The sequence below is a fragment of the Arabidopsis lyrata genome (assembly GCF_000004255.2).
Source record: "Arabidopsis lyrata subsp. lyrata unplaced genomic scaffold ARALYscaffold_8, whole genome shotgun sequence".
NCBI classification, from domain to species: domain Eukaryota; kingdom Viridiplantae; phylum Streptophyta; class Magnoliopsida; order Brassicales; family Brassicaceae; genus Arabidopsis; species Arabidopsis lyrata.
The window spans coordinates 20,920,400-20,946,318 of record NW_003302548.1 but is presented as its reverse complement, the minus strand read 5'-3'; the positions used below and the strand labels follow the sequence as shown (position 1 = coordinate 20,946,318).

Sequence of the window (25,919 nt, the reverse complement as noted above, 5' to 3'; positions counted from 1 at the left end):
GATGGGAGACGACGAATACAATAAACCTTCTCTCAATTGATTGAAAACCGGTTAAGGAATAACCGGTTGTTCTGAACCGGATATGCACTATAATGCGAAATTGGATCTCATTAAACCATTCGTCGAGTGGGTGAGTGGTGAGTGGTGAGTGGTGAGTGAAGCTCGCTGCGATCCTTCTTCTTCTTCTTCTTCTTCATCTTCTTTCTTCTTCTGTCGATTCAAGTTTCATATAGATCTACACTTTCGATTCTCAAATTATCTTCTGATGCCGGCGCCGTAGCAGAAATCGAGTCTTCATCATGTAAAAACAACTGCTTTTTGTAGGGTTTTGTCTCGTTTCTTTGTGTGGCTGCGTTTACACTAGGTTATGTTTGATTGGTTTCAGACAAAAATTGCGCTTAGATTTGAGTCTTACTGGTATTGTTTTCTTGGTTTCGTTTTCCAGGGTCAAGAAAAGGAAGACAAAATCTAAAACAGTATCTTCGGCTTGTAAAGGTGTGGACAAAATTAGTGGGTTATCAGATGACTTGCTGGTTAAGATATTATCGTTTCTTCCAACCAAAGCTGCTGTATCCACTAGCCTTTTGTCCAAACGATGGGAGTGTCTTTGGATGTGGTTGCCTAACCTTAAGTTCGTCAGTTGGGTCTCTGAGGCAAAAAGTTTACAGCGCTTTCTTAATAGAAATCTGCCATTACATAGAGCTCCGGTTATCGAAAGCTTCCAACTTCATATTAATACTCGGGGTTTTAAACCTGGAGATATCAAACTGTGGCTTGTAATTGCACTTTCTCGCCACCTACGCAAACTTGAAATTAGGTATGATCCTTATTCCAACAAGCCAAACATATTACCGAGTAGCTTGTATACCTGCAAATCGCTTGTGACCTTGAAACTCCGTGGTAGCATTCGTTTGGATGTTCCTCGTAGGGTGTGTCTTCCCTCCCTGAAAACTTTGCAACTACTACTTGATAAATACTTTGATGGAGAATCTCTTCAACGGCTTCTGTCTATTTGCCCCATTCTTGAAGATCTAGAGGTGTATTTTGATTCTGAAAATGACGATATGGATTTGCTCACTGTTAACGTCCCATCTTTACAGAGTTTATCACTCTGTATACCTAGTGATAGTGGATGTCTTTTTAATGAGTTGTTAGTCATAAATGCTCCTTCTTTGAAGTATTTGAAACTTGAGGATCTTGCTGATTTTGGTCACTCATGTATGATTGAGAATATGCCCAACTTGGAGGAGGCATATGTAGATGTTAGATACCCTGATATTTCAAGTCATATCGGGTTAATCACATCTGTTAAGCGCCTTACTATTTGCTCAGAGGTAAATCAGCTTCCATATATCAACTGCAAATCTTCAAGTCTCGTTCATGGAAGCCTCTCTTAATACTTTTTCATCGTGTGCAGACCGTGTATGGTGATGGTTTTGTCTTCAACCAGCTTGAACATTTGACGCTATGTGTATGCACAGATAAGTTGAATCTCCTTGTCCGGTTGCTTGAAGATTCTCCTAACTTACGAGTCCTAGACATTGTTGAAATGGTAGCAAGTTTCTTCGGTAAACAATTATTTCTCGTCTAATGCACACAGTATGGTTTTAACCTAATTCTTCTTCTCATTTGCAGGATCATTATGATTCGCATTGGGAGTATCCACCGATTACTGTTGATGAATGTATTCTATCGAGTTTAAAAACCTACAACTGGTCAGAATACTTGGGAAGAAGGCCACAAGAGAAAGATCTTGCGGTTTACGTCTTGGGAAAACGTTGGTCGCTTGAAGACTGCAACAATCTCGTCTGAGACATGTTTCTATATTCCAAACCTTAGATGATTAAGGAATTGTCAACCTTCTTTCGGAGCATTAATGAAGATTTTGGTACATTGCGTTTTTGGTTTAGGAGGATAAAAGAAATTTGACTTTAAGTAACTACATGACACTACGAATGAGACAACCCAATCTAGGCTAACTCAATCCAGGCTAACTAAAATTGACAATATATTTCATTTGTATTTTTGTTTAATGGAGGAAACTAAAGATATTGTGTTGACAAGTATATTCCTGAAGAACACCATTTCCATCAGCTAGGCTTCAACTTGCAGCTCAGCCCAGGCCCACTCAAGATTTAAGATCATTTAGGGTTTATAGGCAGTGTAAACCGTTGCTTCACGTAATTGAAGGGAAGCGAAAACTGTTTGGTGAGTGGTGTGACATAGACAAGGAAGCTCCGTCGTTCTGATCACTTAAAGAAGAAAACGATTCGATTCGATGCTCTGCGATTCTGAGATCTTCTAATAACGTTTCTTCTTTTTCTTCTTCTTCTTCTTCTTCCTTCCTCAATTCAAGTTTTAAATATTCGATTCTTAAGTCAGACAGATCATCAGTTTATTCAGAATTGAAATAATTCTTTCGCAGTGTCCACAGATAGTTCCGGTTCCAGATCACAGGAGAAGACTCATCATCTAACAATCCAGCTTTGCCTTCTAGGGTTTTGTTCTCAATTCCTTTCTGTGTGGTTATTAATTCGTTTGGTTGACTTCAGACAGTGTTTTCTTGTTTTTATAAGATATATTTCAGGGTCGGAAAAGGGATTAAATTCCAGATTGTATTCAAAATCTTGGGTTTGTAAAGATATGGACAAAATCAGTGAGTTATCAGATGACTTGCTGATTAAGATATTATCGTTTCTTCCAACCAAAGATGCTGTATCCACTAGCCTTGTGTCGAAACGATTGGAGTTTCTTTGGATGTGGTTGCCAAAACTTGAGTTCGTCATTATGTCTCATGAAAGGCTGGAGGAAAAAAATTTACGGCATTTTCTTGATAGAAATCTGCCATTACATAGAGCTCCAGCTATCGAGAGCTTCCGTCTCAACTTAGTTCATTCATATTTTGAATTTCGAGATATCAAAATGTGGGTTTTACTTGCAGTTTCTCACAACTTACGTGAGCTGGACATTTTGCATACTTTTGGTTATTGTTGGTCCAGGAAATGCATCTTGCCAATGAACTTGTATACCTCCAAATCACTCGTGACATTGAAACTTGAGGGCGACATTCTTTTGGATGTTCCTCGTATGGTTTGTATGCCTTCTCTGAAAACTCTGCAACTGCGACAAGTGCAATACTTAGATGAAGGATCTCTTCCACGGCTTCTCTCCATTTGCCCTATTCTTGAAGATCTATTGCTGGAATGTCGTGATTATGAGTATATGAGAATGATAACCATCATCATCCCGTCTTTGCAGAGTTTATCTATCCGTATACCTTCTGATGGTTCTCTCAAAGGGTTAGTGGTAAACACCCCTTCTTTGCAGTATTTAGGATCACAATGACGAGAGTCATTCCTGTTTGATTGAGAATATGCCTAAGTTGGAAGAGGCATATGTAGATGTCACCTTACCTGATATCGAGAGTCTTGTCGGATCAATATCATCTGTCAAGCGTCTTACGATATCTTCAGAGGTAAACCAATGTCCATTTATCAATTGCTTTTGTTCCATAAATAATCCTCTGTTAATACTTTTTCATTCGTGGCAGGCTGTGTACGTTGGCGGTTTTGTCTTCAACCATCTTGAACATTTGAAGCTATGTGTAGACACAGACTATGATCTCTTTGTCCGGTTGCTCGAAAGTTCTCCTAACTTACGAGTACTAGATCTCTTTGAAATGGTAGCGATCAATAAACTATTATATTTGGTCTAATGCACAATTTCGTTTTTAATTTAACTTGATCGCAGGGTCATAAATATGGTACGTGACATGGTTTGTTTGAATCAACAGAGTATTGTTCCTCAGTGTATTATATCGAGTTTTACAAACTTTTTAACCTAATTCTTCTACTCAATTTTCAGGATCCTTATGATATGCATTGGAAGCATCCACAGGAAACTGTTCATATGCATCCACCGAAAACTGTTGATAAAAGTATTTTGTCGAGTTTAAAAACCTACAACTGGTCAGGATACTTAGGAAGAAGACCACGAGAGAAAGATCTTGCGGTTTACGTCTTGGGGAAACGTTTGTCGTTTGATGACTGCAACAGTCTCGTCTGATACATGTTTTTATTATTTCCAAAGCTTGAAATGATTTAAGGAATTGTCAACCTTCTTTCCGAGCATCAATGACATGCAACTCGTATTTGAATATGGATTTTTAGTTTTTAATCAGTAGATGTGTTCGTTTAACAATAGTGGTTCATCGTGTTTCTTGGTTTAGGGGTCAAAGAAAAATGACTTACCTACATGAAACTACAAATAGGACAACTCAATCCATTAAAGCATATACATATGTTTCACTTGTATTTTTGTTTCATGGATGAATAAGAGTTTTTGTTCAGAACATGTATCCGTAATGTAAAGATTTGTCAAAGGTAGGCTTCTACTAGCAGCAAGGCCCAGGCCCACTTAAACTATCTTTCTCTCAATTGATTGAAAATCGGTTCTTCCTTAACCAGCTGATTCTGAACCGGACGGATCCTTGAAACTAGTATCAATTATGGTTCTTGTGCATTAAACCATTCACAAACCCAATCGGCGATTCCAATTCTCCATCTCTCTCTCTCTCTCTTCGTCTTCCTCCTTTTCTCGTTTCAAAGTTTCGATTTTTAAGTTTTATAATCAGTCTACAGAACTAAAAGTAAGTATACAGTGTTGACAAATGCTTTCGCAGTTCTTCGGATTTGATCTTCTGATTCAGCAGCAATCTAGCCTCCACTGAGTCTTCTACACAGGTAAAAAAAAAAAAGACTCATCATTTAACACTCCACCACCTTACTTTGTGTCGATGCGTTTACACTTGGTTAGCTTCAGACATAAAAAAATCCTTTTTTGAGTCTTACTGGTGCTTACTTGGTTTTTCATTTTCCAGGTAGAAGAAAGAAGATCATATCCAAAAAAAGACAGTATCTTGGGCTATGGACAAAATCAGTGGGTTATCAGATGACTTGCTGATTAAGATATTATCGTTTCTTCCAACAGAAGTTGCTGTATCCACGAGCATTTTGTCAAAACGATGGGAGTGTCTTTGGATGTGGTTGCCAAAACTCAAGTTCTATGGTAGATATGGTTTAGCGTCTGAGGAAAATAGTTTACAACGTTTTCTTAATAGAAATCTGCCATTACATAGAGCTCCGGTTATCGAAAGCTTCCATCTCTTCTTGGAATCTTCCTGTTTTAAACCTGAAGATATCAAGCTGTGGCTTGTAGTTGCACTTTCTCGCCACCTAACCAAACTGAAAATTACTTATCGTTATTCCAACAAGCCATATATATTACCGAGTAGCTTGTATACCTGCAAATCGCTCGTGACCTTGAAACTCCGTGGTAGGATTCGTTTGGATGTTCCTCGCAGGGTTTGTCTTCCCTCTCTGAAAATTTTACAACTTCTAATAGATAGATACTTAGATGGAGAATCTCTTCGAAAGCTTCTAACTATTTGCCCTGTTCTTGAAGATCTAGTGGTACATTTTGATAGGGACACGTACGATATGGGTTTGGTCACTGTTAACGTCCCATCTTTGCAGAGTTTATCACTCTATGTACCTGGTGATACTGCAATTATTTTTGATGAATTAGTGATAGATACTCCTTGTTTGAAGTATTTCAAACTTGAGGATCTTGATGATGGGGGTGATGATGGTCACTCATGTTTGATTAAGAATATGCCCTACTTGGAGGATGCATATGTAGATGTTAGATACCGTGATATTTCAAGTCATATCGGATCATTCACATCGGTCAAGCGTCTTACGATATGTTCAGAGGTAAATCAGCTTCCATCTATCAACTGCAAATCTTCAAGTCTCGTTTATTGAAGCCTCTCTTAATACTTTTTCATCGTGTGCAGACCGTGTATGGTGATGGTTTTGTCTTCAACCAGCTTGAACATTTGACGCTATGTGTATGCACAGATAAGTTGAATCTCCTTGTCCGGTTGCTTGAAGATTCTCCTAACTTACGAGTCCTAGACATTGTTGAAATGGTAGCAAGTTTCTTCGGTAAACAATTATTTCTCGTCTAATGCACACAGTATGGTTTTAACCTAATTCTTCTTCTCATTTGCAGGATCATTATGATTCGCATTGGGAGTATCCACCGATTACTGTTGATGAATGTATTCTGTCGAGTTTAAAAACCTACAACTGGTCAGAATACTTGGGAAGAAGGCCACAAGAGAAAGATCTTGCGGTTTACGTCTTGGGAAAACGTTGGTCGCTTGAAGACTGCAACAATCTCGTCTGAGACATGTTTCTATATTCCAAAACTTGAGATGATTAAGGAATTGTCAACCTTCTTTCGGTGCATCAACCACATGCCAACTCGTATTTGATTAGGGATTTTAGTTTTAGTCATTAGATGTGTTCATTTATGTAATAGGATTCTTCCAACTTCCATATGTATCTGTCTGTTTCCCCCAAGAAAATGCAGATTCTTGTTGATCAAGATATTATCGTTTCTTCCGACCAAAGTTGTTGTATCCTCTAGCGTTTTGTCCAGACGATGGGAGTTTCTTTGGATGTGGTTGCCAAAACTTGAGTTCATTGGTAGAGATTGTTCACTGTCTGAGTGCGAGAATATAAGGTATTTTCTTGAAAGAAATCTAGCTATCGAAAGCTTCCGTCTCAACTTAGCTCATTCACCTTTTAAACCAGAAGATGTCAAATTGTGGGTTTTAGTTGCAATTTCTCACTACCTACGTGAGCTGGATATTTTATATCATGCTTATCCGGACAAGCCAAACATTTTGCCTAGAAGCTTGTATACCTCCAAATCGCTAGTGACTTTGAATCTTGAAGGCAAGATTCTCTTGGATGTTCCTCGTATGGTTTCTATGTCCTCTCTAACAACTCTGCAACTTCGAGAAGTGATATACTTTGACGGAGAATCTCTTGGACGGCTTCTATCTATTTGTCCTATTCTTAAAGATCTATTGTTGGACTTTAGTGACACTCACAATATGGGAATGATCACCGTTATTGTCCCGTATTTGCAGAGTTTATCTATCTATATACCTTATGATGGTTTAATCGATGGGTTAAAGGTAGATACTCCTTCTTTGAAGTATTTCAAAATTGAGAATTATAATGATGAGAATCATTCTTGTTTAATTGAGGATATGCCTAAGTTGGAAGAGGCATATGTAGATGTCTTCTTACCTGATCTCGAGAGTCTTATCGGATCAATATTATCTATCAAGCGTCTTACGATAGCTTCAGAGGTAAACCAATGTCCATCTTTATCAGTTGCAAATCTTTTGTTTATAAAATCCTCTGTTAATTAGTACCTTTTCATCATGGGCAGGCTGTGTACGTTGGCGGTTTTGTCTTCAACGATCTCGAACATTTGAAGCTATGTGTGGGATCAGACTATGCGGCTAATCTCCTTGTCCGGTTGCTCGAAGGTTCTCCCAACTTGCGAGTACTAAACCTCTTTGAAATGGTAGTGTGATCAACCTCTTAGAATATAAACTATTATATTTTGTCTAATACACAATGTGGTTTTTAATATAATATATGCTTTTGTTTCCATGGCAGGTTAATAAATATGGTGGTATGGTTTGTTGGAATCAACCGATTAATGTTCCTGATTGTCTTTTGTCGAGTTTACAAACTTTCAACTGGTTAGGATACTTGGGAAGACCAGTAGAGAGAGATGTTGCCGTTTACATCTTGGAAAACGCTTGTCGCTTAAAGACTGCAACAATCTCTGTTGATGATTCTCATAATCCAAAACTTGAGATGATCAAAGAGTTGTCACTTGCTTCCCGAGCATCAACCACAAGCCAACTCATACTTGTTGATGAGTCAGATTGAGAGAAACCATCTTATATATCTATGTATGTTGACCGGATAATCACTTTCTTCTTGAAAATCTCTGCTGGTGATTCTTATACTATAATAAGATTCTTGGAACTTCCATCTATATAATATATCTATGTTGTCCAAGAAAGAGTAGAGTTTTCCAAATTTTAATCTAATGAGTACACAATCTCTCTATGAGTCTGTGATTGTAAACTTGTAAACAATCTCTCATGACTCAACTGATTGGAAAACCGGTTATTCTTTAACCGGACAGGCCCTGCATTTTGTAGTGGCCACTGTCTCTATCAATCTGAAATAAAAGTGAAAGTGTTCGGCCCAATACCAGGCCCATTAAACCATTCGACTCAGTCTATTCATATCATAAAAGGCGCTTCTGATACCGATTCCGGAACAGAAATTGATCCTCCAATGAGTAATCCAATCACGTCCCAAATTATGAGCCTCCAATGAGTAATCACGTCCAAAAATATTCAAGTGACTCTTTTACTGGTCAAAGTCAACGATGACAAACTTTGTCAAATGTATAATTACTATTACGCGTAACATAACTTGGAGCTGTTTATTGAATTGGGATATATTTTTGGTTTTAAAAATCGAAGTCAATATTCACATCCTTTTAAGAATATAGTATATCTTTACAAATCTGTTCCAAACTATGTTTATTGAAATAGAAAAGATAAAAAAATCATGCAGCAAAGCATCTAAATTGCCTAATTTTTGCCAAGGAACTAAACCTTAGGTTCTGCACATGTAATTCCTAACATTTTCATTTTATATGATATTTACCCACTTAGCAAAAATAAACTTTAGTCTAAATAGAAAAAGATTTTGGATATTTCGGTTAACCGTTTGGTTATCGGTTCGGTTCGGTTCGGTTTCGGTTAGTTTGGATAGGGGATTTTACAAACCATTCGGTTATTTTAAAAACTTCGGTTCGGATATGGTTCGGTTTTTTTCGGTTCGACGATTTATTATGAAAAATCAAAGACAGTGAGCTATAATATCACTTCTACCATCAATCATACGCAAAACAAAACCATCTTATTCGATATTCGGTGATGGCGTAGCTGACGAAGCGTCGTTCTCCTCTCAAGAACCAACGTTGCATAACACACGTGTCTCAAAATTGTCTTCCTTATCTTGTACTGTTTTGCAATTAGTGGGCCTTTTTAGGCCTTCCTTTATACTGAATCTATGCCCGTTTGGGCTTTATAAAAATATTGTGACGACAAAGATAATACGTATTTTATTAAATATGAAAATAACGTTGATTATATTATTATTTTTGTCCCCCACAGAATACTATAGTATAAAAATAAATGTACATAAATTTATTCTATCAGAATTCATTGATTTGGGAAATTAATTTTTTTAAAAGAGAGAGTATCTGTGTTCTATTGTTGAATTAATTCAATGACAACGCATCGTATCGAACATATTCAAACTACATTGCTGTAATAGCTATTTGCTTATATTATGAATCAAAGACTTATCATCATCACACCCCACATTTGAACCACGTACGAATAATGAACTAATGTAAACCATAATCTCACCTCCAATTGCTTATTATCATTTGAGTTCAAGTAGTAGTAGTACATAAAAGTGTGAATTGAAGAGTCAACAAAGGTACACATCTTTGACTTTTACACACTCGAATATATAAGGGACAGAGACAGACTGTAACTTAATGCTACTCAATTCCCGAACCCGAAGCCTCAACCATTTGCATTTATAACTTCACCCACCGGTCCACCACTTTTTACTTCTGAATAAGTGGTTCTTACTAAACAATAAGCACTCTAATAGTAAAGTATTAAGAAGATTGTATGCCCATATATTAGTAATTATATATGCCCATGTACAGAATAACATGTTACACAAACAAAACTAGACATCTAATAATATTTAAATTGCATGGTAAAATCATCTAAAACATGTTTCTATCCATTTTATTTGTTATGAAAGAATTCACCATTACTGTTTTTAGTTAACAAATTGCCCTAGTTATGTCTATTTTTTTTGGGTAAAATTCTCTACTTATGTTGTAATATATATTTCCATCATCATTGTTTTAATTGTTTCCATCGTTGTTAAATCACAAATAAGACTGTCATTATTATTCAACTACATATGACTATTATTATTACGACACCACATTTAACAACATCTCCTTTGGTTTCTTCCGGAATCACTTGGTCCCAATTAATATACATACAACTACAAAAGCTTATGTACTAGATGTCCAGACAATAATGTATACCGAATAAATAAAAACAACTATTATAAGTACTTGTTTAATAATTGTATACATGATGCAAAAAAGCTTTGTCTTCTTTTTACAAAGATAATAAGCATAAAATAAAGTCACTTTCTATAGATATGAGTGATTTAACCCCACAAAATTTAACTCATGCATATCAAAAAGAAAGATTCTTGTATATAACATTACACTACTGTTACTCTCTCACTTACCTATTCTCACTAACAAACTCTGAACAAACCAAAAAAAAACTCTTTTTCCTCTCTTTCACGCGTTGAAGATTCTTGCTTTTCTTTCTTCTCCTTACACGGCCACTGATATGTGTCGGTGACTGAAAGAATCTGCTCTCTTTTGCCTCTGATTTATCCATATGTTTCAGTCTTGATGTTTAAAGAAAAAAGTGTTTGCAACTTTTGAAATTTAAGGTACTACTCTGCTCTTGTTCTGCTCTTGTACTACTCTGCTTTTGTTCTCAAGATTGCTCTGTTTTCTTTTGGTACTGTTTGGTTTTGATCCGAACCACAAAAGTTTTAATGTTGAAGTGTCTCGCTTCTGTTTCTTTTTTTTTGTTGCAGGTCCATCAAATACTCAGATCTTGTCTGAGAAATTAAGTTAAAATCTGATAAATGGGTTTCTTCAAATACATCTTCTTGTTATCTCTTCTATGGAGTTTCTACAGTTTAGGCTCATCTCAGCTACAAGCTTCACAAGCACAGGTTCTTCTTCAGCTGAAAAAACACTTAGAATATCCACAACAGCTAGAATCTTGGTATGATCACAGGACCAATTTCTGCTATTTACAAGCAACACCATCGATGAACATCACTTGTTTCTCTAACTCAGTCTCAGAGCTAAACATCTTCGGTGATAAATCATCGGAAAAGGCCAAAAGCTTTGAGGGTTTTGCTATCTCTAATGTTACTTTATCTGATAGATTCTCTATTGAATCATTTTTCACTACACTGTCAAGGCTAAAATCTCTTAGGGTTCTTACTCTGTCCTCTCTAGGGATTTGGGGTCATCTCCCTGAGAAGCTTCATCGTTTATCTTCACTTGAGTATTTGGATTTGAGCAATAACTTTCTGTTTGGATCAGTACCACCTAAGTTGTCTACAATGGTAAAGCTTGAAACTTTCAGATTTGATCATAACTTCTTCAATGGCACATTACCTAGCTGGTTTGATTCGTATTGGTATCTCAAAGTTCTTAGCTTTAAGAGTAATAAGCTATCAGGAGAGCTACATTCTTCATTACTCTCGTTGTCGACAATCGAGTATATCGATTTGAGGGCGAATTCTCTGAGTGGTTCACTTCCGGAGGATCTGAAATGTGGAAGCAAACTCTGGTTTATCGACATTTCCGACAATAAGTTAACCGGAAAACTTCCTCGTTGCTTAAGCAGCAAGCAAGATATTGCGTTGAGATTCAATGGAAACTGTTTATCTCTAGAGAAACAGCAACATCCAGAATCTTTTTGTGTTAAAGAAGCTCGCGCTGAGGCTAAAGCTGAAGCAAAAGCAGAAGCAGAGGCTGCAAATGAATCAGGAAAAAGAAAATGGAAGAAAGGAGCTTTAATTGGTTTAATCGTTGGTATATCAATGGCGGTATTGGTTTTAATCTGCTGTGTATTCATCTTGCTCAGAAGAAAAGGAGTAACAAAGAAGCATGTGCACCATAATACTGTCCAAGATAATCATCCATCTATTGGATTTTCCTCTGAGATACTCTCAAATGCAAGTAAGATTTTTTTCCTCAAAAACCCAAAATTCTTAAATATTGCGAAAAAGATTTGACTTATAATAATATCTTGTTTTGTGATTGTGATTAGGGTACATTTCTGAGACATCCAAGTTTGGTTCAGAGAATTTACCGGTATGTAGACAGTTTAGCTTAGAAGAGATAGTTAAAGCAACAAAGAACTTCGATAAGACCATGATACTCGGTGAAAGCTCATTATATGGCTCGGTAAAGTTCATGAAAACCATTTGTGTTTTCACTTTTCAGCATCATCATCTTCTTTAAAGAGATTCTGACATTTACTTAAACATTTTTTAGCTTTACAAAGGAAATCTTGATAATGGAACAAAAGTAGCTATAAGATGTTTACCTTCATCGAAGAAATACTCAATAAGGAATTTAAAACTGCGGTTAGATTTGCTCGCAAAGCTTAGACACCCGAATCTCGTTTGCTTGTTGGGTCATTGCATAGATTGTGGAGGAAAAGATGATTACAGCGTCGAAGAAGTCTTTTTGATTTATGAATACATTCCAAATGGAAACTTCCAATCTTGTCTCTCAGGTTCAATCTTGTTTAATGCTCAAATCTTTGCAGTTCTTTCGACAAAAAGATTCGATATTTCTGAAAAATACTAAAATCCTTTTTTCGCGTTTTTTTTTTTGGTTCTGCGCAGATGATAGTTCAGGTAAGGCTATGAATTGGTCAGAGAGGCTGAATGTTCTTACAGGTGTTGCAAAAGCTGTTCATTTTCTTCACACTGGAGTTATTCCTGGATTCTTCAGCAATAGACTCAAGACTAACAATGTCTTGCTTAACCAACACCGGTTTGCGAAGCTGAGTGATTATGGTTTGTCCATTGTCTCTGAAGCAACCAGACATAACACAGTTAAGCTCGTTACTTTCTGTATCTGTTTCTGTTTCAAGTTTCCCATTTTTTTTTGTTAAATCAGTCTTCTAAAACGAAACCTAGACTACTAGCACAAATGTGTGAACGTGAACCTAGTGTTTCGGTTTTTAACTAAGTTTAGTATTGTTTTCAAAGTGTTTAATGGACTTATAGCTACAATGTGTGAGTCCGGTGATTCTGATCCTAACATTTACTAACGATGTCAAAACCAGATCAAACACTCATGGTTACATTTTTGTATCAGGAAATCGCAAAATCATGGCAAATGTCAAGGCTAGAAGACGATGTTTACAGCTTCGGATTGATTCTTCTACAATCAATCGTGGGACCATCTGTATCCGCAAGAGAAGAAGCATTTCTACGGGACGAACTGGTACGGTTTTCGCAAGATGGTAGTCACAAACCAGACTTGATCTTTGTACTTATTTAAAAAGTTCATATTTTCAGGCATCGTTGGAGATCGAGGAAGGGAGGAGAAGAATGGTGAATCCGACAGTACAAGCCACTTGTCGGAATGGATCATTGATAAGAGTGATAACTCTAATGAACAAATGTGTTTCACCGGAATCATTAAGCCGACCGTCCTTCGAAGATATCTTGTGGAATTTACAGTATGCTTCTCAGTTGCAAGCTGCTTCAGATGGTGACCAGTGTTAATATATTCATAGCTTCTTCTTCTCTTAGTCTTTTAAATGCTCTGTTATCGTGTGTGTATGAAAATCCCCTATTATTTATGTAACGATTGAAAAAAGAAAAAGAAATAAATAACGTAACTCTTAATTAATTAATCCCCCAAAAATGTTTTTCTTTTGGACTAAAGCCTAAAGGTATGTCTGGTATGAAGTGAATGGCAATAAATGTAAATTAATGTGAGTTTAAGGGTATAGTTTACAACTTATAATAATCATCCACGAGATCACAAGCTCCGACCCAAATTAAGAGACCCGAGTTTATGAAACCCGACCCGGTCATTGCTATATCACTTTGACTTATGAGATTGAAAACGCTTTTCGAGAAAAACGAAGATTTCTGAGCTAAACAGTAGCGAAACTAGATCAGCTATGGCGACCGGTGGTGCTGCGGCGGATTTGGAAGATGTTCAGACGGTGGATCTCATGTCGGAGCTCCTCCGCCGCCTCAAATGTTCTCAGAAGCCCGACAAACGCCTCATCTTCATTGGTAATCTCACTAAATCGGTCCTCTTTTTTTTTTTTTTTCTCGGATACGACTTAATTTGCACCTGCTTCGTTTTAGTATTGTTGGATCCAGAATTTTCATTGTTTTTTGTGGAAAATTATACTGTGTTTATGGTGAAATTCGAAATTTCTGGGTGGGTAATTTTAGATCTGAGAGATTCTATCAGTGAGCTTGAACTCGTGTTATGTTTCGTATTATTGGAATTATTAGAGTTTCTTCTCAATTGGGTTCTGTTTGATTTTAAGAAGTGAGACTTTGTGGATCTAAAATTCCACTATTTGGTTCTGGTACATGGCAAAGACAATGGTGAAATTTAGGGTTGTTCTGTTTTGTTTTGAAAGTGTGAATCTTTCGTTGTGAGAACCAAGGTCTTTGGATAGAATGTTGAGAATGCTTTGTTATTGTGAATTTGCAGGACCTCCAGGGTCAGGGAAAGGTACACAATCTCCAGTAGTGAAGGATGAGTATTGCTTGTGTCACTTATCCACTGGAGACATGTTAAGAGCTGCTGTTGCTTCTAAAACCCCTCTTGGTGTGAAGGCTAAAGAAGCTATGGAAAAAGTCAGCTCCTTTTATCTTTATTTGAGAGAGATTCTATTATATATTCCTTTCCGTTATTGTATTTTTATTCTCTGTGATTGTTTTTTATTTCAGGGAGAGCTTGTCTCTGATGATTTGGTTGTTGGTATAATTGATGAAGCCATGAACAAGCCAAAATGTCAAAAAGGATTCATCCTTGATGGGTTCCCCAGGACTGTTACTCAGGCAGAGAAGGTGATGCTCAATAGGAAAACTCAATGCTTATTCGGTCTCCTTTTGGTACGTTTGGTTTTGATTGTAATTAACTTCTCACCATGGTGATTTGTCTTTTGTTTGCAGCTCGATGAGATGCTTAAGAGGCGAGGAACTGAAATCGACAAAGTTCTCAACTTTGCTATTGATGACTCAATCTTGGAGGAAAGAATAACTGGGCGATGGATCCACCCATCAAGTGGCAGGAGTTACCACACCAAATTTGCGCCTCCCAAAACCCCTGGAGTTGATGATGTAAGACTGACAGTAACTCTTGATATCTTTCGACTGTTTATTTCAAATCCCCTCCCAAATATCTGAATCTCTTCATTATTTGCTGTTGAAGATTACCGGAGAGCCTCTGATCCAACGCAAAGATGATAACGCTGATGTTCTAAGGTCGAGGCTTGCAGCTTTCCACAGTCAAACTGAACCGGTATTGATTCCAATTTCATGTATTTCCAGGCTTATTAAAATGAGAAGATATATCTTTTGCAAACATGTTCATTTCCTTTCCCTTACTCACAGGTGATTGATTACTATGCAAAGAAGGCCGTTCTCACAAACATCCACGCCGAGAAGGCTCCCCAAGAAGTTACATCAGAGGTTAAAAAAGCATTGTCATGATCAAAGACTCCTCAAGCAAATCATCTCCTATGGTTAGAATCCATTCTTTTCCTTACTACAAGAGAGAGACACATCTATATATCCACTCATCTGCGGAATGACAGTTTTTTCTTTTAGTCCTTGCGCTTTACCTTTTCGACTAATATTCAAAATCTGGAGAAGAATTTTTTACTCCTGGATATTATCTATTGTCTCCTGTCTGACACCGGAATTTGTTTCCGATATTTTCGCAGTCTTTTTACAAAATAAGTAATTTGTCTCATACTCGGAATCGGATAGTAATAAGAGCTGTTAGTTTAACAAGTTTTATAAACAGAAGATAGGAGATGATAGTAGTCTTATACCGAGCTAAGCTAATCAACACCCGAACCGGGCAAATCTTAAACCGAAACGACAACTGGTTCGCAACATAAAGTCAATTTGTAAACGTGATGTTAATGTAACTCTTTATTCTAAACTTGTAATCACCGATTCGGCTACTGATGTGCGTAGAGTAATGGTTTTTAAGCTAAATTAAAAGTTCGGGGTTAAATTTGTGATAATATAGAAATAGGCCCTTATTCATAATAAGATAACAAATCCAGGGGGCAACTTGAAATTTCTCGATTCGTTAGTACTTCGCTTTTATTTTCCCGGGAAAACAAGAAATATGAGAAGTCTCTGTAACTGAATCTCTCTCTCATTGCACAGAGAACTAAAATTCCAAGTGAGAAACTTTCTTCAACGATCGAAAGAAGCTGCTTCAATGGCGAAGTCGATGAGAACTATCAAAAATCCATTCTTCACTTCGCATCCGCCATCTCCTTTCTTCCATCTCTCTCTGCTCTTCTTCTCTCCACTGAAGAAATCAAGTCCCCGATACCTAAATCACCATCACCAAACTCGATGCCCACCTCCACAGTATCCCCTTCTTCTCATTTCACTTTCTCTCGTTTTCTCGGGAATTTCGTTTCTCACATTTTCTTTAAACCCTGAATCGTCAACTTGCGTCTCCACATCTTCGACTTCCTCTCTCAAATTCTTAATCTCCGACGTCGACCACCGTCAGATCTTAACCTCCCTCGCTGTCTCCGGAGCTTCCACATTGTTTCCGTTACCGACGAGAGGAGGACATTCCGGGAATATGACGGAGGAAGAGAGAGAGTTTTGGAAACAACCCAATGGTGAAGGATACAAGCCTTGTTTGGATTTTAGTTTGGATTACAGGAAGAAATCAGTTAGGGTTTCTAAAGAGAAGAAACGATTCCTTGTTGTTGTTGTCTCTGGTGGACTTAATCAACAACGGAATCAAATCGTTGATGCTGTTGTAATCGCTATGATTCTTGAAGCTGCTCTTGTTGTTCCTGTTTTGCAGGTGAATCGAGTCTGGGGAGACGAAAGGTAACAAAAACACAACTTGATGACCTCTTCTGGGTTTTTGATTCGTATTACTGATCAAGAGCTTTTGTTTTTCTCTCAGTGAGTTCTCTGACATTTTCGATGTAGAGCATTTCAAGAAAACGCTGAGATCTGATGTGCGTATCGTTTCTTCTCTACCGTCAACGCATCTTATGTCTAGACAAACAATTGAGAATCAGATTCCTTGGGATGTTTCTCCAGTTTGGATCCGGGCAAAATACTTCAAACAGGTTTGATTCTGCTGTTTACTAGTTTAGGGTTTATGTTTTCTCTGATCGATTCTTGAATTTTAAATGTTTACTACATTGTAGTTGAATGAGGAAGGACTTTTGGTGTTGAAAGGATTAGACTCAAAGTTAGCCAAGAATCTCCCGCCGGATCTTCAGAAGCTTCGATGCAAGGTACAATTTTTCAGCCAACCCTTTGTTTTCAGTCTCTAGAGGAGCAAAATGTTGGTGGTTTAATTTGTTCGTTTGTAGGTTGCTTTCCATGCACTGAGATTCGCAGCACCGATTGAGAATCTCGGGAACAAACTCGCGAGAAGAATGTGGATAGAAGGTCCATATATAGCTCTCCATTTAAGGCTAGAGAAAGATGTATGGGTAAGAACTGGTTGTCTCACTGGATTAGGCTCAGAATTTGATAGGATCATAGCAGAAACCAGGACATCTCAGCCTCGATACCTTACTGGTAGACTAAACATGAGCTATACAGAGCGTAGACTTGCTGGTTTTTGTCCTCTCAATGCATATGAGATTGCAAGGTAACTAACATGAAAGAGAGTTTTGACAATTTGTATACATGGTTTGATGGAAACTTCAAGTTCTAGTCTTTTTTTTTGGGATTAAAGGTTGTTGAAGGCCTTGGGAGCACCTAGGAATGCATCGATATATATTGCAGGAGGTGAGCCATTTGGTGGCTCACGAGCATTAGAGCCTCTCTCTAAAGAGTTCTCTAATTTGGTGACAAAGGAGACACTGGCTCATAAAGGCGAGCTCTTGCCTTACACCAATAGATCTTCAGCTTTAGCTGCTATTGACTACATTGTATCACTTAGCAGCGATGTTTTTCTTCCTTCCCATGGTGGAAACATGGCAAAAGCTATGCAGGTAACACAACAAAATAGTCTTTAGAGATTATCGTTGATGGATTTGATTTTCCAAAGTTTCTTTCTTAAACCCTGTATATTCATTCTCTCAGGGAAACAGAGCTTATGTAGGACACAGGAAGTTTATAATGCCTAATAAGAGAGCAATGCTTCCTTTAATGGAGAATTCTTCAGTTTCAGATGCCGAGCTCAGTTCTGTAACTCGGAAGCTTCACCGTAAGTCCCAAGGCCATCCTGAGTCACGGAGAGGGCGGAGAGATCGTGACGTGATAGCTTATCCCGTCCCGGAGTGTATGTGCCGCCATGGAAAACACAGGTCTGTAGGTCTCTTCTAGGTCAGGTTCCAAAGCCAGGTCTCTTGGTATAGCTCAAAGCAATACATGTCCAGCTGCAACCAATCGCCATTAGACACGTGTACATATAAATCTACTGTAAGTGTATAGATTTTTCTCCATGTTTTGCGTACAAAACTTCATTCATTCATTCTTGATGTTACAGATCTTTGAAAGAACGTTGGAAGGCTTTTTTAGTTATTTTGTTTTGTAGTTTTGTAAACAAAAAACAGTATAACAATAAAATTTGATTGGTTTAGTATTTGCCACGTAATAGATTAATTTATTCGAGTTCATAATAATTGAAATATCCTTCTCGCATGCGCGCTTATTCACCGGCAACGAAAAGATTATCTCTAATCGTCTTCACTCTTCAAGAATGCAGACGAAAAACAACGACAGCCGTTCGATTGACCGGAGCTCCGGCTTCGATCAACGGACAGGAATTTATCATAGTCTTCGCCCTTCTCTTTCTCTACCTCCTATAGATCAACCTCTCTCCACCGCCGAATTCGTACTTTCTCTGCTCCGCAAATCCTCACCACCAGCCACCGCCGGGAAAAACATTGAAGCCTTAACCTTCCTAGTTAACTCGAGCTCTGGTGATAGCCTCACTTATGGAGAGCTTCTTCGTGGAGTTCGTTCTCTTGCTGTATCTCTCCGGGAGCGATTTCCTTCTCTTTCCTCAAAAAATGTCGCTTTTATCCTCTCTCCACCTTCGCTGCACATACCAGTGCTTTACTTAGCTTTAATGTCGATCGGTGTTGTTGTTTCACCGGCGAACCCAATCGGATCTGAATCAGAGGTGAGTCATCAGGTTGAAGTCAGTGAACCAGTAATTGCGTTCGCGACATCGCAGACGGTTAAGAAGCTTCGGTCCTCATCTTTCCCTCTCGGAATCGTTCTGATGGACTCGCCTGAGTTTCTCTCCTGGTTAAATCGATCGGATGCTTCATCGGTTAATCCATTTCAGGTTCGGGTCCACCAATCGGACCCTGCCGCAATCCTCTTTTCGTCTGGCACAACCGGGCGGGTCAAAGGCGTTTTGATCACTCACCGTAACCTAATTGCCTCGACCGCCGTGTCTCACCAACGGACTCTCCAAGATCCGGTTGATTATGATCGCGTTGGACTGTTCTCGCTTCCGCTCTTCCACGTGTTTGGCTTCACGATGATGATTCGAGCCATCTCGCTTGGAGACACGCTGGTGCTTTTAGGGAGATTCGAGCTTGAGGCGATGTTAAAGGCGGTGGAGAAATATAAGGTTACTGGTATGCCTGTATCTCCTCCGTTGATTGTAGCATTGGTCAAATCGGAGCTAACGAAGAAGTACGATCTCCGGTCGTTGCGTTCTCTTGGCTGCGGCGGCGCTCCACTCGGCAAAGACATCGCAGAGAGGTTCAAGCAGAAATTCCCAGATGTGGAAATTGTACAGGTGATAAGACAGAGTTAGTGTAAATAACTATATTTGATTTTGCATATAGGACGGTATATCCGATTTCATGATTCTTGGAATCTAATTTGTCATCAAGATTTTGAATCATTTGATATGACTTTTAACTTTCTGGTTTGGTGATGGCTTACAGGGCTATGGCTTGACGGAGAGCTCGGGGCCAGCTGCGTCAACTTTTGGACCTGAAGAGACGGTAAAATATGGCTCAGTTGGTCGTATCTCTGAGAATTTGGAAGCCAAAATTGTTGATCCATCCACCGGAGAAGCCTTGCCACCGGGAAAAACCGGTGAACTATGGCTCCGAGGACCAGTCATCATGAAAGGTATAATTAAACATATGCAATTTGCTGAGCTGGTGTAGACTAAATGAATCTTGAACTATGACTTTGCTGTAGACTTAAAGACTTTGATCATTGATGTGACTTTGCATCTAAGCTAGGACTGAGTCACATTAAATCAAGACTTTGATCATTGATGTGACTTTGCAAATAAGAATCTGGGACTGTGTAACATATGCAATAGTTGAAGAACATACAAGGGCTTTTACTAAATGACTTAGCATATAAGAATCTAGGACTCGGCGGATTTCATGATTCTTGAAGTCTAATGTATTCATCAAGATTTTGACCATTGATGTGACTTTGAACTTGTTGGTTTACATTGGGTGATTGATGGGCATAGGTTATGTGGGAAACGAGAAAGCGAGTGCGGAGACAGTAGACGAAGAAGGGTGGTTAAAGACTGGTGATCTCTGTTATTTTGATGCGGAAGGTTTTCTGTATATTGTTGATCGGCTAAAGGAACTAATCAAATACAAGGCTTATCAGGTAAAGAATACGAGTCAGAAGAAGAAGATAGTCTTTGGAGTTTCAATATTATTAATCAAAGGCGTCATCTTATAGGTTCCACCGGTAGAGTTGGAGCAGATTCTTCACTCGAATCCAGATGTGATTGATGCTGCAGTTGTTCCGTGAGTCTTTTAAACTCAAATTTGAAACTTCTGGAAATGTGATTTCTGATACTGACATGGATCATCAATTCAAGGTTCCCTGACGAGGATGCAGGAGAGATTCCAATGGCTTTCATAGTGAGAAAACCAGGAAGCAATCTCAACGAAGCGCAAATCATTGATTTCGTAGCTAAACAAGTAATGCTCTAGAATGTTGGTTATAATATTTCTGTTCCCAAATTTGAGCACAAGTGTAGACAGAACAATTGGATTTGATGTTTTGGTTTGCTTATGTAACTTTTATGTGTAGGTTGCTCCGTACAAGAAGGTAAGACGAGTTGCTTTCATAAATGCAATCCCAAAAAATCCTGCTGGCAAGATTCTGCGTCGGGAACTTACTAAAATCGCCGTGGATGGCAATGCATCAAAGCTTTGAGATAACCGGCCGGCTCAGTTATTATTGTATCGGTTCTCAGTGAATATGGGATTTATTGACCGGTTCAGAGGGAATATATCGTTTTCTGTATTCGCTTCAATTATTTAGAGTTCTTCTCTAATCTGTAATCTTTCACCATAAGCATACATTATACAGTTGATCAAAAAAAAAAAAAAAAAAAAAAAGGCATACATTATACAAGATTTAAATGTAATACTGTCCGTTCGATCAACGTGAGTAATAAATAGCATCGTCACCGTCCAACCAATAAACGACTATTTACGCGTTCATTGATAAGATCCAACGGTTTAAGTCGTAGCTCACGTTATTTCGGTGCACCTGCAAACATTAGATAAATCTATGAAATTAAACAAGGAAATTATTGGAGCAGCCGACCTTGGAGACTTATTACGCTTATAAAATAAAAGGTAAAGTAAAAAATAGAGATCCACTAGACAAAATCGAAAACGCGTCTTTGTGTCTCCGAGAGGAATTTAGAGAAAAGCTTCTCGAGATCGCATCGGGCTCGTAGATCCATCTCCTCCTCCATCCCCGTCTTCCGTTTTCTGATTCGCCGTCCGGTAAGACCTTCCGGTATTTGTGAATCGGAGAAGAGGAAGGCGAAATATTCTCGCGTTCCTGGAAATTGAATTTCTAGGGTTTCGTTTTTTTTTTAATTATTCTGATTTCGATTTCGTCAAGGGTGTTTTTCTTAATTGGTTGATTGATCGTATTTCGGGTTCAATTGTTGAAAAGTAATTGAACAGCTATTGAAATCTGCTTCTCGTGATTTGATTCTGGGTTTCGTTAATTGGGTTGTTTCGAGGTTATTTTTGGTTTTATCCTTTTTGATTTCTATACGATCAATTTCTCATTGAGAAGAATACGATGGCGGCAGGGGGTGTTGATGTCTCCAGAAGTTCTGTTGCCGTCGAAAAAGACTACGACTTTTACAGGAATGGTTCTCGTGATGTGTATGTTCGACAGAGTGGTAGAGATGCCGAGAGGCGTCAAATCAAACGGCCTAGTGACCATGATCTCAGGAGGAATGATGGGCGTCACCGATCACGGTTGGCTTATGAGAAAGGGGAACTACGAGAGGAAGCGGAGGTTCAGAGACCCTCTGAGAAAAGGAGGAAGTTTTCACCCATCTTGTGGAATGCAAAAGAAGATAAAGTGGGTAGAGCTCCGTCTGGGGAGAAGACAAGGTCTCCTTTCCCTATTCCGACTACAACTGTGATATCCAACCAGGCTGTTGCTGGTAAGACTTCTTCAAAGGATCAAGTTAATTTTTTGATGTCGCCAGAACCTAGTTATCTTGTTCCAGTGCAGCCTTTAGAAGCCATGCTGTCTGTGAAACATTCCGTTGATGATTTGGAGGAGGGTCAGTTGGAGGAAGAACAGGTGATGCAGAAGCATGTAAAAGAGGGTCTGTTGGAGGAAGAACAAGTGATGCAGGAACCATGTATTAAGACATCTAGGTGGGGGACAGGTTTGACTTCCCCAAAGGAGGAGTTAATATCTCATGCTGATAATGTTTCCAAGACTAGTAGATGGAACAGGAGCAGTTTGACACCGGAGTGCGAGGAAGTAATGGTGTCTGAAGAACCGCAGTGCTATTCATCTGGATCTGGCAGTGGACATCGCAGCGTAGAGAATCTTAGTGCAGATGAAAATTCTGATCGTGAGTATTGTAGTTCTGATCATGATGAGTTAGAAAATGAAGATCCAGATTCTTCAACTCAGGGAGGGATGGACATGATGCTTGGGAGCAGGTCTGTGAATGAATTTCAGAAGCTAAACAAGATAAATGAAGGAACGTATGGAATTGTTTACAAAGCAAGAGATGAGAAAACAAAGGAGATTGTGGCGCTCAAAAAGATCAAGATGAAGGAAGATAGGTTCGAAGAAGAGTATGGATTCCCTTTGACATCGTTGAGGGAAATTAACATACTTCTGTCATGCAATCACCCTGCGATTGTGAATGTGAAGGAGGTTGTGGTTGGAGGGAAAAACGATAGTGATGTATATATGGTCATGGAACACTTAGAACACGACCTGAGGGGTGTAATGGATAGAAGGAAGGAACCTTTTAGCACTAGCGAAGTCAAGTGCTTGATGATGCAGCTGTTGGATGGTTTAAAATACCTCCACACAAATTGGATTATCCACAGGGATCTGAAGCCATCTAATCTTCTAATGAACAATTGTGGGGAGTTAAAAATATGTGATTTTGGGATGGCACGCCAGTATGGGAGCCCTATCAAGCCGTATACCCAGATGGTTATTACTCAGTGGTACAGGCCACCTGAACTTCTTCTAGGAGCAAAAGAGTACTCTACAGCAGTTGATATGTGGTCAGTTGGTTGCATTATGGCTGAACTGTTGTCTCAAAAGCCTTTGTTCCCGGGCAAGAGTGAGCTTGACCAACTTCAAAAGATCTTTGCGGTCCTTGGAACACCAAACGAGGCAGTCTGGCCTGGATTTTCATCATTCCCGAATGCGAAAGCCAAGTTTCCTACACAACCTTACAATATGTTACGTAAGAAGTTTCCAGCTATTTCATTTGTAGGTGGTCAAATTCTTTCTGAACGTGGATTTGATTTGCTGAACAGTCTATTAACTTTGGATCCTGAGAAACGTCTAACAGTGGAAGAGGCTCTCAACCATGGTTGGTTCCATGAAGTCCCGCTACCAAAATCCAAAGATTTCATGCCAACATATCCTCCAAAGTGGTAACTGTAAAAAACCTGCCATCATTTGAAGGAGAGGATGTCAACAAATATATATGCGCGGTACACAGGGAAGTCTGACTGGTCCTATTTTTGGTATTTTCCTTATTTACTCAAAAAGACTTGTTTTCATCTTTTCTTAACTCAGTTCTTTGTTGGCTGGAGATTCAGGGTATTCTAGTGTACCATTTATTCGGAATCATGTGTAAATATATGTCCGTAAAACTGAAAGGTGTGTTTCTCTCTTTTCGCTTAGAACCCTAATGGGATGAGTTTATTGTTATCAAGTGATGTACACCCTATTGACTCACAGGCTTCAATGGAAGAAATTTCAGTTTTCTTGTCTTTTTTTTATAGTAATTGGGTTGGGATGGTTATTGTTTATGTCCTCATATTTCTTTGTGCCTTGTTTTTTATTCACGAGGTAAATGCAAAGAGTTTATCACAAACGTGGAAAAAGGAAGTTGACATCAGTAAGTTTATGTTGATTACTTATTTACCACGCTCTCTATCAATGTTGGTTTGTTGTTGGATGTCCCTTTTGTCTTTGAGGTGTTCGTGTTTGGTCTGATGGCACAGTGAGAAGAAGATGATTCTGTGAACATAAGAGGTAGTTGGCAATGGTCTTTTCTATGTTACTCCGAACATAATAATGGTTTTGAGATGAGCTTTAGAAGAGCAAAATAAAATTTTCTTCAACACTATATAACCCTTGTCATCCTTTCTCGTTGGCTTTGTAAACAGCCAAGTTAATCAATTCAGTGACGAATCAAAAAAAAAAAAAGAATCAGCATCATCTTGATTCTTGGTGGGTATGTCAATGCCTTCAAAATAAAATACAGGTGTTCTACAAACCACCGATTTAATATGAGAAAACTCTATTTTGCAAGACAGATACGGACATCGATTATCTTTCCTTGTTCCAAATGTGAATCGGCACGGTCCTTAGTCTTTGCTTGCTCCCAGCTTCTTGTCGTTGCCATGCTTCTTCCCCATTCCAACTCCAATGAATTTGCCAGTTCTTTTGTCAATTGTTTTTATGAGTAGCATTGAATTACACTTCATCCAGCCTTCTCGTGGCTTCTTCCATCCTTCATTTCTAGTGAGGACAGTGATATTCTTATTCATTTATGTTTTCTCCAGACACACTTGTAACCATTCCTCTGTATTAATTAACCTTTACATGCTGCATATAGGCTTCTTTTTTTTTTTTTTTGGGTATGATCGATTAAAGAAAACAGAAAATAAAATGGTTGCCACATCATCTGATTTCTCTAATGACACAGAATTTCATAAACGAATATATATAGAAAGAAATAAAGTACTAATTTAATCAAGTTTATGATAAACTAATGGGTCCTCCTTTCCATAACTGTACAAGTGTCCCAGACAAAACGACCAGTTTCAAAGCTTTTATGACACATTAGCTTTATAACTTTACTGACTATGACACCATCAGATCCACACGTGGCGAGAATTCATTTAGCCACTTTCCCCAATTAGGGTTCTTGGGCGTGGTTTTGTTGGTGATTCAATAGTATTACCTTTTTCTTTCTGTCTTCGAGCCTCTCTCTATATTTTGTATTTTCATATTCTTGAGCTGTCAGATTATAATTGGTTGCACATGCTCGATTTTATTGTTTAGTGTTGATAGAGTTTAGTACTTGTCTTAATTTTATAAAATAAATAGCAAATGACAAACATTTGTTAATGCTGAGACGTTTGAATTCGGGTTTCTTTTTGTAGTTTGAATTATTTAATAAATTAACGATGTTTTCTCATTGGTTACTGCATATCAAACGAAATGAGAAACTATCAGCTTTTCTCAAATTTTGCAACTACTGATTCTTAAAAGAAAAAAAAAAAAGTTAGCACTTATATCGTTTTATGTACATCTATTTGGATATTATTGGATTTTCACTTTTGTAATGGAACATCTATTAAGTGTTTGTAAGTTTGATGTGTTTATATATATCTTTTAAATTTGTTACATTAAATCAGTAACTCGAAATGTTTTTGGTCACATGTCGAAAGTTTTTTCTTAAAACAAATATATTACTGCTGATATATTTGATTAAGAATTACTCCATATATTAATTTAGTCCTTAACGGATAAGATTGCTTTGTCCCATATGCATATTAAATCATTGGATTA

General features: G+C 38.2%; 8 protein-coding genes and 1 pseudogene across 15 annotated transcripts; all 9 read left to right on the top strand.

Annotated features, from left to right (window-relative positions):
- The first annotated feature begins 146 nt into the window (after positions 1–146).
- Positions 147–1,900, top strand: LOC110228712 (FBD-associated F-box protein At4g10400-like). 2 transcript variants are annotated; one of them, XM_021026812.1, is made up of 5 exons: positions 147–301; positions 446–1,334; positions 1,418–1,552; positions 1,636–1,642; positions 1,775–1,900. In XM_021026812.1, coding segments are annotated over exons 1-5 (1,035 nt in total). In that variant the 5' UTR covers positions 147–299; the 3' UTR covers positions 1,777–1,900. The 2 variants fall into 2 exon arrangements, with proteins under 2 accessions (XP_020882471.1, XP_020882467.1); XM_021026808.1 differs by having other exon boundaries at positions 1,636–1,893.
- A 123-nt stretch (positions 1,901–2,023) lies between these two features.
- On the top strand, positions 2,024–4,118 carry LOC110228717 (annotated as a pseudogene).
- Positions 4,119–4,699: 581 nt separating this feature from the next.
- Positions 4,700–6,339, top strand: LOC110228719 (FBD-associated F-box protein At4g10400-like). Its single transcript, XM_021026822.1, has 4 exons — positions 4,700–4,742; positions 4,880–5,774; positions 5,858–5,992; positions 6,076–6,339. Exons 2-4 carry the CDS (start codon positions 4,926–4,928, stop codon positions 6,250–6,252), a joined length of 1,161 nt encoding a protein of 386 aa, XP_020882481.1. The 5' UTR covers positions 4,700–4,742; positions 4,880–4,925; the 3' UTR covers positions 6,253–6,339.
- Positions 6,340–6,526: 187 nt separating this feature from the next.
- On the top strand, positions 6,527–7,823 carry LOC110225809 (FBD-associated F-box protein At4g10400-like). Its single transcript, XM_021015822.1, has 3 exons — positions 6,527–7,228; positions 7,312–7,428; positions 7,545–7,823. The coding sequence occupies exons 1-3, from the start codon at positions 6,527–6,529 to the stop codon at positions 7,821–7,823; spliced, it is 1,098 nt and encodes a 365-aa protein (XP_020871481.1).
- Positions 7,824–10,182: 2,359 nt separating this feature from the next.
- On the top strand, positions 10,183–13,528 carry LOC9302626 (probable inactive leucine-rich repeat receptor-like protein kinase At3g03770). Its single transcript, XM_021029990.1, has 7 exons — positions 10,183–10,520; positions 10,671–11,832; positions 11,924–12,060; positions 12,151–12,394; positions 12,507–12,718; positions 12,985–13,113; positions 13,188–13,528. Exons 2-7 carry the CDS (start codon positions 10,722–10,724, stop codon positions 13,395–13,397), a joined length of 2,043 nt encoding a protein of 680 aa, XP_020885649.1. The 5' UTR covers positions 10,183–10,520; positions 10,671–10,721; the 3' UTR covers positions 13,398–13,528.
- Positions 13,529–13,706: 178 nt separating this feature from the next.
- On the top strand, positions 13,707–15,605 carry LOC9302625 (adenylate kinase 4). Its single transcript, XM_021030031.1, has 6 exons — positions 13,707–13,919; positions 14,353–14,498; positions 14,592–14,711; positions 14,817–14,984; positions 15,076–15,165; positions 15,258–15,605. The coding sequence occupies exons 1-6, from the start codon at positions 13,802–13,804 to the stop codon at positions 15,354–15,356; spliced, it is 741 nt and encodes a 246-aa protein (XP_020885690.1). The 5' UTR covers positions 13,707–13,801; the 3' UTR covers positions 15,357–15,605.
- A 113-nt stretch (positions 15,606–15,718) lies between these two features.
- LOC9302624 (uncharacterized protein At1g04910) lies at positions 15,719–18,416 on the top strand. The gene is made up of 6 exons (XM_002866506.2): positions 15,719–16,736; positions 16,816–16,984; positions 17,066–17,155; positions 17,234–17,517; positions 17,605–17,863; positions 17,955–18,416. The coding sequence occupies exons 1-6, from the start codon at positions 16,102–16,104 to the stop codon at positions 18,195–18,197; spliced, it is 1,680 nt and encodes a 559-aa protein (XP_002866552.1). The 5' UTR covers positions 15,719–16,101; the 3' UTR covers positions 18,198–18,416.
- A 95-nt stretch (positions 18,417–18,511) lies between these two features.
- LOC9302623 (4-coumarate--CoA ligase-like 9) lies at positions 18,512–21,217 on the top strand. The gene is made up of 6 exons (XM_002866505.2): positions 18,512–19,629; positions 19,781–19,970; positions 20,329–20,474; positions 20,550–20,617; positions 20,692–20,794; positions 20,907–21,217. Exons 1-6 carry the CDS (start codon positions 18,574–18,576, stop codon positions 21,030–21,032), a joined length of 1,689 nt encoding a protein of 562 aa, XP_002866551.1. The 5' UTR covers positions 18,512–18,573; the 3' UTR covers positions 21,033–21,217.
- A 239-nt stretch (positions 21,218–21,456) lies between these two features.
- Positions 21,457–24,955, top strand: LOC9302622 (cyclin-dependent kinase G1). Of its 7 annotated transcripts, XR_002332930.1 has the most exons (4): positions 21,471–24,237; positions 24,317–24,374; positions 24,509–24,572; positions 24,659–24,955. XR_002332930.1 is itself a non-coding variant. In XM_021030010.1 (2 exons), exons 1-2 carry the CDS (start codon positions 21,921–21,923, stop codon positions 23,653–23,655), a joined length of 1,662 nt encoding a protein of 553 aa, XP_020885669.1. In that variant the 5' UTR covers positions 21,457–21,920; the 3' UTR covers positions 23,656–24,955. The 7 variants fall into 7 exon arrangements, 3 of the variants coding, with proteins under 3 accessions (XP_020885669.1, XP_020885664.1, XP_020885672.1); XR_002332924.1 differs by having other exon boundaries at positions 21,471–24,374; XR_002332925.1 differs by having other exon boundaries at positions 21,471–24,374; positions 24,509–24,576.
- The last annotated feature ends 964 nt before the right edge of the window (positions 24,956–25,919 follow it).